The sequence below is a fragment of the Panthera leo genome, chromosome D1 (assembly GCF_018350215.1).
Source record: "Panthera leo isolate Ple1 chromosome D1, P.leo_Ple1_pat1.1, whole genome shotgun sequence".
In the NCBI taxonomy this organism is placed as follows: Eukaryota; Metazoa; Chordata; class Mammalia; order Carnivora; family Felidae; genus Panthera; species Panthera leo.
This window is the reverse complement of record NC_056688.1, coordinates 88,291,890-88,301,436: the sequence shown is the minus strand read 5'-3', so window position 1 is coordinate 88,301,436 and position 9,547 is coordinate 88,291,890. Positions and strand designations below refer to the sequence as shown.

Here is a 9,547-nt window from a genome sequence, read left to right as displayed (position 1 = left end):
GACTTGCTTTGGCCAATGAAATATCAGTGGGCATGGCACAAACAAAAGCTTCAAAACCCTTGTGCAATTGGGATTCTACTCTTGCAATCTCAATTTCCAGAGAAAGGAAAAAGAGGTTTCCTTTTCTTGCATTCTTACACTTCTGCCATCACTATGGCCTAGCCATCACCATGCATCCCAGAAGGCTGAGAGACATGTGACACAGAGTCACATCGCCAAGCTGCCCCAGCTGAGCCCAGCCTAGATCAGCCAATCCCTAGCTGACTTGGACACGTAGGTGATATCTGACTTAAGTCACTGAATTTTAAAGTGGTTTGTTACAATGCAAAATCTGACCAAGACACAGTCCTAGGGGGCTGAACTGGAAAGCTGTGGTGGTCAAAGTCAAATATTTTGAATAACCACCATACAACCCTAGGGAGATAAGAACAATTATTGATTCCACTTCGAGATGAGGAAACTAGTGCTCAGAGAGGTAAAGCAACTTACTCAAATATCCACAGGTGGATAACACACCATGTCTCACTAATTTTAGTCACCTTATGAATTTGGCTCAGAAACTCTGAGGATGTCTCTTAATGTCACTTAAAAGGAATACAACTAGGTATTGCTTCCCAGGAAGGAAAACCTAACTGGGGAAGTTAACCTCATCAATATTTATCTTTGAAAATTACAGTAAGACGTCTCCAGAGCAAAACTGGAGACACTTCCAGGTGTCAGATTTTTATATACAGGAAACACGTTAAATGCACGTGATTTTAACTACTGACTTATTTCTAGATGACAGAATAAACCAAAACGGGAAATTATCTCAAAAACTCCATCTCTGTGTTTATAACCAATATTCAAATCAACTCCTTCCCCACTGTCAAATTATATTAATTTGTATGACTTTATCTTATATCATAAAGATACATATATTTATCTTTTATGTACTGTAGAAAGACAACTGTAGTGAGGTCACCATATTGAAAGTATTCACCACTGGGTACATATGGATAATCTTACTTTCTATGTTGACAAATGTAATAGTTTCAAAAACACACACAGGAAGAATTTAGGGAGTAGGATTTGGCAGGGGGTGGGGGTGGGGGGTTAAAGAAGTTTGAACTAGAAGATTGAAAAGATCTCAGGGAGTTCCTGCGAGCAGAGTGCAAACTGGTTTTCAAGATCAGAGATGAAGGGAATAAGGGTTTTCAAAGAAAACAGGTTTTCACCGAGTACTTCAAAGCACTCTACTTGATTTTCGGTATGACAGGCAAAGACGAGTCAAAGAAAAAAAGAAAGAAAAGATAAGGAAGTGAGCTAATGGACAAGAGATCTCGGCAATTTTCAAATTTGAGGAAATTTGCTATTTTCCCTATAGAAAAAAAAAGTCCTGGTCCCCAGTGTCTCAGAAGGCTACTGGTTTAAACAAATAACAATAGCATCCTTGTGACATTGGTTTATTTTCAATTTTAAGGGTAAGCATCTGATAACACATGATACTCGGATTAAGAGTCCAAATTCCAGAAAGAGCCTAAAGAAATCAAATACCATTCTTCTATTCTTATGTACAGATTATTTTATTGTAAAAATGTAACAATTACAAATCAGTCTGTCGTAAAATCAATGCTATATTAGCATAAGTGTAATCCCAAGTTTAAAAAAGCTGAGCAGTTCCAAGCAGGAATAAGCATTAAGCTATGATGTCACTGAAGTTACTATCAAAAAACATCAATGCATTAAATGTGTTTTTTCTATAGGGAACTGAGAAAAATTAAAATTTCTGAGCAGATTATCTTTTCTTCTTATATAATCACAGACATATTTTCATTTAATAAGGCCATGAGATGATATGTAAACATACTAACTTCAGCAAGATTTTTTTTTTATCAAATAAAATCATCTTTCTGTTAGAAACTTTCATTCCAGTCATCTTAAGTGAATAATCCAAATGTCAAAGCAAATACATTTTCTTTAATATGACCGGTTAAGCCCTAACCCTCACTTCCTTCTAGGGGAACAGCATTAAAAGCCATTGCTGCATTACTTGCTATAGAAACCTGGATTATCATTTTAAAGGCATGAGCTTGCCTTTGCACACCTAGCACAGGAGAAGGCTCTATCCAGCGAAGAGTGGACACCGTGCTCTGCTTCACAGGTGGAGAGCAACCTGGGGCCGGACCAGGGCGCCGACTCTCACAGATTCGCTTTCTCCCTGGCAGCCAAGTGAGACCCATGCTGCATCCAGGTGTGAATGGCTTTCTGTTTGAAAAGAACAAGACCAGCAGGTTAATTAACTCCCTCAGCAGCAACATGGTTTTCGTCTTTGCTTTAATGTGTGCTCACACTAAAATAATAACAATTGGGAATTCGTTTATCTAAACTGCCTTATATCGTCCAGAGCTAAAATGAAGAGTATGGGCTTTGCAAGTGAGTTCTTTACGTGGCAAATGAGGGTCCGGACAGCTTCGGAAATCTAATAGTTGGCCCTGAGAAGAATCACTGTAAAAGGAAACCAAACTACGCATCGTCTAATCCAGGGTACCCTTCCTCTACCTCCAGGCTGCACTGGGCTCACCTTAGGTTTCTCAGCATTGTATTTGTCCAAAAGAGCCTGGATGCGGGCCCCATAGTCAGAATGGACATCACTGAAGTTCTTGACCTGAAACCAAATGAAAATGATGTAAATGTTACCCGAGCCCCTAACAGGCCAGACCCCGGTGTCCGGTTCACAGTGTTTACTCGTTGGGAAGGAAGGAAGTGTAGAACCACACAGGGTCTGTCGACACGGGGTAAGATTGGGACGGGGTCTGGGGAAAACCTTGGCCCATACTGGCTGAGCAACCTTGGATAAGTCATTCCTCTGAGCTTCAGTGTCCACTCCCCATAAAATGAGTGAGATAATTAAGCCTACCTCACAGAACATTATAAGAAAAACACATACGAGGTGAGCTGCGCTAACGACATGTGATGAACTGACCTCAGAGTGGCTCAAGTCACGGTGATTCGTGTACAGAAATGGGCCCAGACGCTACCTGAATTTTAAGTGACGTGCACAAAGACACTGGCACCTGCTGGACAACTCCACATACTTCAAGCAGGAATTCCTCACCGGGGGCTGATCCGGAGCAGACAGCAGGAGGTGGGGCACCGGGAACCCACATGAAGCCTCCCGGCTTCGGCGCATGTGAGATAAGAACGCCAAGGGTCCGAGCCCAGTTCTGCTACTTCTACACATCTCACTCGTTCTCATCAGTAAGAGGAGCTAAAACCCGTACCCCCTTATCTCACAGAGCAACTGTCCAGTTCTCTGCTGCAGGCGGCAATAATTAAATAGTGCCTCAAGAATTTAAAGGGTTATTTTTCATACACTCACTTGTGAAAGACAGTTAAAGACACAGAACTTTGCCTACAGACAAAGTGCCCAGCCTGCTGGTCCCTGTCTCCAGGCCTTTGAACACATCCCACAGAGCTGCCGGCCAGCTGCTCCTTTGAACAGAAAAGCAGCAACCACGAGACGAGGAAACTGGGGTTGCCTAAATTTACGTGAAGCTTAGCCCTGCGGCTGGCCAGAAAACTGCCAAGTGAGAAGGCTCCGTGTAGCACAGTGAACTGCCATCAGAAATACCACAGTACCTCCGCTCAGAAGTTCAGCCTGAGTTTTGGAAGCAGCTCAGTTTTCCCCAGAGAGCATGGAAGTTTCTAGTTGCTTCTGAAGGAGGGTCAAGTGTCATGACACCCAGACAGGCTTCACGATATAAAGTTGCAATCTGTTATCTCTCACCTTCTTTTTTTTTTAATTTTTTAAGTTTATTTTTTTATTTTGAGAGAGAGAGAGTGTGCACATGTGCACGAGCGGGGGAGGGGCAAAAAGACGGAGGGAGAGAGTTCCAAGCAGGCTTCACACCATCAGTGCAGAGCCCGATGCAGGGCTCGAACTCACAAAATAGGAGATTGTGACCTGAGCCGAGATCAAGAGTCAGACACTCAACCAACTGCACCACCCTATATTTCTTATCTTCTAAAGTCTAAGAAAAATTGTGGCAGGACCCACATTTTTATATAGGACAGTACTCTCTTGAACAGAATTTGGCTGCAGTCAATAAAGAGCATAGGAGAGAATTCACCCGAACTCAACTAAATTATTATATGCCGGACAAGGAGCTAATGGATCAATGGATACACCATACTCACTGCAGATAAAACACAGAGAAAAGGATCAGAGGTTGGCTGGGGATTAGTATTGATGTTTTTTTTAAGTCCAATTAGCTCAAGTACAATAAAAATGACACTTCCTTTTAAGGGTTCTTTCACACAGCTGCACTCTCTTCGGCCAGCAGATGTCACCGTCGGCTTACAAAGCGTGACTCACCGCTTTCTTCTGGATGAAAAGCTGTGCATCTTTCAGATGGCCAGCAATGTTCTCACACAGGCGTTTCCTCTCCTCTTCATTCAGTACCTTCATATAGAAGGTCCGCACCTGCTCAGTGAAAATGCACAGTGCAGAGAATCAAATAACCAGTTTATCATGAACAAAACTCACCCGATGGGCCCCTTTTGAAATGAAAAAGTAAGACTTCTTATTGGCATAAGAATGAAAACGATTTTAGAATTTAAGGATAATTTAAAGTTCTAGTTAAAATTGTCATTTGTGCGGAGTTCATCACTTTTTTTTTGTTTTATTTTAAGCAAAACAGAAAGAATTCAGTTGATCAGAGCCCACAACTGCTTCTTCATAACGTCCTTCTTCGTCAGTGTTTGTAAATCTCTTATGAACAGAAAACCATACAGTCTACAATTAAGAATCCCACCACACCTTAACACTGCCAAGTCCAAAGTGTGCAAGCTGTCATCACATAGAAATTCAGCACAATACAACCTTTGTTCAATTCACCCAGAACCACAGAGGAAAAAAACTCTAATTCATTAATATATATCCTTAGTTTTTCAGAAGCCAAGCTTTCTTGGAGAAGACACAGGGTGCCTGGGTGGCTCAGTCAGTTGAGCGCCCGACTCTTGATTTCAGCTCAGGTTGTGATCTCAGGGTCATGGGATCGAGCCCTGCATTGGGCTCCACACTGAGTGTGTAGCCTGCTTAGGACTCTCTCTCTCCCTCTCTCTCTGCCCCTCCCTGCACTCCCTCTCTCTAAAATAAATAAAATGAAAAAAAAAATTTTTTTATGAAGATACATGTTAGTAATGATATTTTGTTTATATTATTGAGCTCACCTCTAAAATTAATATCAATAGATTAAAATGGAAAATTGGAGCTTAGTATTGGTATAGGAGCCCTAATGGACTTTGTTCATTTCTGAAATCAACCATTTCAAGGTAATAGCTATGATTTTATTCTACTATTTCATTCATTCAATCAACTGATACTTATTTACTGAGTACCTATAATGTACCAGGCACTGTTCTATGCACTTTATATTAATGTTTATAAAGTTAAAAAAATCCCATTATCCAAAATATCAAATTCATAAAATGTCAAAATGTTCATAGCTTTTCTAAATATGTTATCAAATATCAAGCCATAAAAACATTGTTTAAAAATCTGAGCAAAGTTTACGTTTGACACCAAAGTTTAAAAATCTGACTTTTGATAAGAAGACAATCCAATCACAGTACTGCATTATGGGGATTTTCTCAGATCTCTCCCTCAATTCACTAATTCTCTCTTTAGCTATATCTAACATATTGCTTAATCATCCACTGAGTCCCCATATCCATTAAATTCTTATTTGAAAAATTGTACTTTTTGATTCTAAAAATATCTATTTGGATCTTTCTTAAATCTATTTGTTTTTGTTTCCTCACATCCTATTCTTATCTTGTAAGTCATATTCCTTTCTGTATCTCCTTGAATACTGTATACATGCTTATTTTAAAGCCCTTTTAGATTATTCTATAATGTACAGGATTTTTCCATCTATTGCATGCGCAATTTCTCAGGGCGATGGATTTCCCTATATGTACTGTAATTTTTCCCTGTGACTCATGTCCAACAGGAGTTTTCTGCACAATCAATTGTATCCAAGTTATGAAGGTGTCTTGTGATATTTTCACCATCTCTGCAGAAGCCTAGCAGGGTTCACTGACCCACTGTCTCTCACTTCAGGGCTTCTTTATGGTTCTAAGTGGAACAAGAATACAGAGACCTCACCTAGAGGAGAGGAGCAGAAGAGTGGGACCCCCAGTTTCTCAGGAAATCTAGGGCCCACATGCCACAAGCTGCAGCCTCAGTCTGGTGGATAGTTTGTTCCTGGCAGTTCCTGGCTCTCACCATGTCAAGAGCCCAATTCTAGCTCTCTGCAACACAAGGAGCCTGAAGCCTATACTCCTACCCCCTTAAGTCATAAATAGGGTCTGGTTACACACCGTAATATATATACCTTCAATGTTCACACACTGTTGTTATTCCTAGAGATTTAATTTTGTCAGCTCAACCACTTTTTAAAAAAATTTTTAAATCTAGCATGTCTATGTGTGATGAGTAGAAGTAAGGCATCCTGTGTCCCATCAATCACCATCAAACTGAAAGGAATCTGGTCCTGCAATTTCAGTAGTGTGCTGGAGCCCGCTTGCTCATGAGGGCATACTGTCATCTTTTTACAAATTTTGTGACCTGTTCACCATAGCCGTTATTAAAAATTCAATTACATAAACTTACATTATAAACTTTATTTATAAAATAAATTATATTACAACAAAGATAATAAACTCCTGGTTTCCTGGGTGGCTCGGTTGGCTGAGTGTCCAACTTCGGCTCAGGTCATGATCCCACGGTTCATGGGTTCAAGCCCCGCACTGGGCTCTGTGCTGACAGCTCAGAGCTGGGAGCCTGCTTCCAATTCTGTGTCTCCCTCTCTCTCTGCTCCTCCCCTCCTTGCACTCTGTCTCTCTCTCTCTTTCTCTCAAAAATAAACATTAAAAAATTTTTTTTAAAAAATAATAAACTCCCAAAATGTATGATTTCCCAATTAATACATGTAACCTATGCTCCTGAGGTTATTTGTGTCTGCTGTATCTCTACAGTGGAAATACTGAACATCATATCCCTATGCCACAGATTCAGTGACACCATGTTGCTAGCTTAAAATCAGCTCCAGGGAATATCTTCATCAAGAAAATTGACAAGCACTATAATCCAGGGTTTCCCCTGCCCGCCCTGCACACAACTGCTAATATTTATCAACACACCACTGAATAAAAGCCATACAAAAAACTTGTTTGCCTAGGATCTGGCTGGTCTAGCTCCAAGTTTTTTAAAAAGTACACGTGCAAACAGTGATGAACAGCACCCCTATCTCATCATGCGGACATGACGACTGCAATGTAAATAGTATGTAACCCTTACCATCTAAGCCTGGCTTCAGCATTCACACCACTCAGGTCAAAGGCAGGCTGGGACGTGGAAGTCAAACTGAAGAAGTCTCCAGGGTGCTGTGATCTGCATGTTCTTACACCTGGCTCGCAACCACCATCTACAGTTGCTCACTATAGGTGGCACGGACCCCACACATGGGACAGCTGTTCTAATTTATTAGCCAGATAAGGATTCTGAACAGCTTTATCAGCTCCAACACTTTAACCACAGACCTTTGACCAAATTCCCTTTAAACATTTTTTTAAACATTTTTTTTTAATGTTTATTCATCTTTGAGAGAGAAAGAGACACATAGCATGAGCAGGGGAGGGGCAGAGGGAGAGAGAGACACAGAATCCAAAGCCGGCTCCAGGCTATGAGCTGTCAGCACAGAGCTCAACATGGGGCTCAAACTCGTGAACCACGAGATCATAACCTGAGCCAAAATCGGACGCTTAACCAACTGAGCCACCCAGGTGCCCCCAGAAAACTGGTATTTTTACTAGTCTATACAAAGTGAGAGAATGATTTTTTTCTTTAGTAAGCTTATTAATTGAAGTATAATAGGCCTATAGTAGAGGGCACCAACCATAAGTGTGAGGTTCAATATTTGTAAGTGAACACACTATGTAACTACCACCCAGATCATTCACACTCAGAAATCTGCCCACTGTAGTCCCTTTTCCCAGTCACTTTCTTTCCCCTCCAACTGCCTCCCTAAAGGCAGTTCTTTTGACTGCTAATATTTTATTTATATATTTTGAATTTTTTAATGTTTATTTTTGAGAGAGAAAGAGAGACCGAGTGCAAGCAGGAGAGGGGCAGAGAGAAAGGGAGACAGAATGTGAAGCAGGCTTCGGGCTCCGAGCTGTTAATACAGAGCTTGACAGTGTTTGAACCCACGAACTGTGAGATCATGACCTGAGCCAAAGTCAGATGCTCAACTGACTGAGTCACCCAGGTGCCCCGACTTCTAATATTTTAATTGTGTTTTGCCAAATGTGCTTATCCAAGCTCTTGTTGAGCATTTGGTAACATGAACAGTCCTGTACGTTTCTTCAGGTGCTCATATGTACACATTTCTATTGCGTTCCCACACAAGAGTGTACTTTACTAGGTGAAAAGACCCACACGTGTTTAGCTTTAATGGATCCTGATACACAGTTCTCTGAAACAGCTGGACTAATTTACACTCACAGGAGAGTTAGAGTTGTTTCTCGTTCTCTCGACACTTGGAATGGGCAGTCGTTTTAATTCTAGACATCCTGGAGCATATGTAGTGCTATCTCTTTGTGGTTTCATTTTACATATCCCTGATGACTACTGAGATAAACCACCTTTCATATGTTTTTCAGTCATTTGGATATCCTCTTTTGTGAAGTACCTATTCAAGTCTTTGCCCATTTTCTATTCATTTGTCTTTTTCTCACTGCTCTGTAGAAGTTCTTTACATATTCTGGACATGAGTCTTTAGTTAGATGAAATGCAAATATATTCTCTCACTCTAGAAGCCACTTACTATCTAAATTAATTTTTGCAGACATTGTATTCGCTAGTTTAACACTGGAATAGGCCTCATGCAGGCAAAATTCTTTGAGAGGCAGGGATTGTATTATAATATACTTGGTAACACCTGCCTCACCAAGAATAATGCAGTTACCACAAAAGGCTTTTAGGTGTTTCATTTCATCTAAATGTGGTTTATATCCTACTATAAAGTAATTTCTTTATTATATACACATATCTATGTATACACATATGTGCCTTTCAAATAAAGGTATCTCCACAGTGAATAAATTCATGTATTTCAATATCTTTTACTTGGAACCGACATTTATAAACTGAGAAACTAGATATAGGTCCTATTCTAAGTTTATACACTAAGTTTAACACCAGCTATCCAAACAGAGCTCTTAAGGCAACTAGACTCTTTAATTTCATTCTTCTCTTGTGTGAGGTATAAGTTGTACTGGACATGTTAATGAGGAGGCTGCTCTATAAAGTCAAAGGGTCTCTTGCAGTGCATCCACAGAACAGCTCTTAGGCAGCCACAGGGGATTGGAAAGAGGGTGGGTACTTGACCAAGGGCAGTCAACCATAGGCTGGCCAAAGGCCAATGATGCAAACTGAAGTGAAAAGATCAGTCAAATCAATCAGACCTCCTCTCTCCAGAAACTGATATATAAATATTGA

General features: G+C 40.5%; 1 protein-coding gene across 1 annotated transcript in view; it reads right to left on the bottom strand.

Annotated features, from left to right (window-relative positions):
• Positions 1 to 1,544: 1,544 nt before the first annotated feature.
• Positions 1,545 to 9,547, bottom strand: part of CAT (catalase) — a 35,972-nt gene continuing 27,969 nt past the window's right edge. Inside the window, exons 11-13 of the mRNA XM_042904523.1 lie at positions 4,358 to 4,465; positions 2,564 to 2,647; positions 1,545 to 2,247 (exon numbers count right to left, since the gene is read on the bottom strand). Coding sequence (XP_042760457.1) covers positions 2,182 to 2,247; positions 2,564 to 2,647; positions 4,358 to 4,465 — 258 coding nt within the window. The 3' untranslated portion in view covers positions 1,545 to 2,181. The remainder of the gene's footprint in view (positions 2,248 to 2,563; positions 2,648 to 4,357; positions 4,466 to 9,547) is intronic.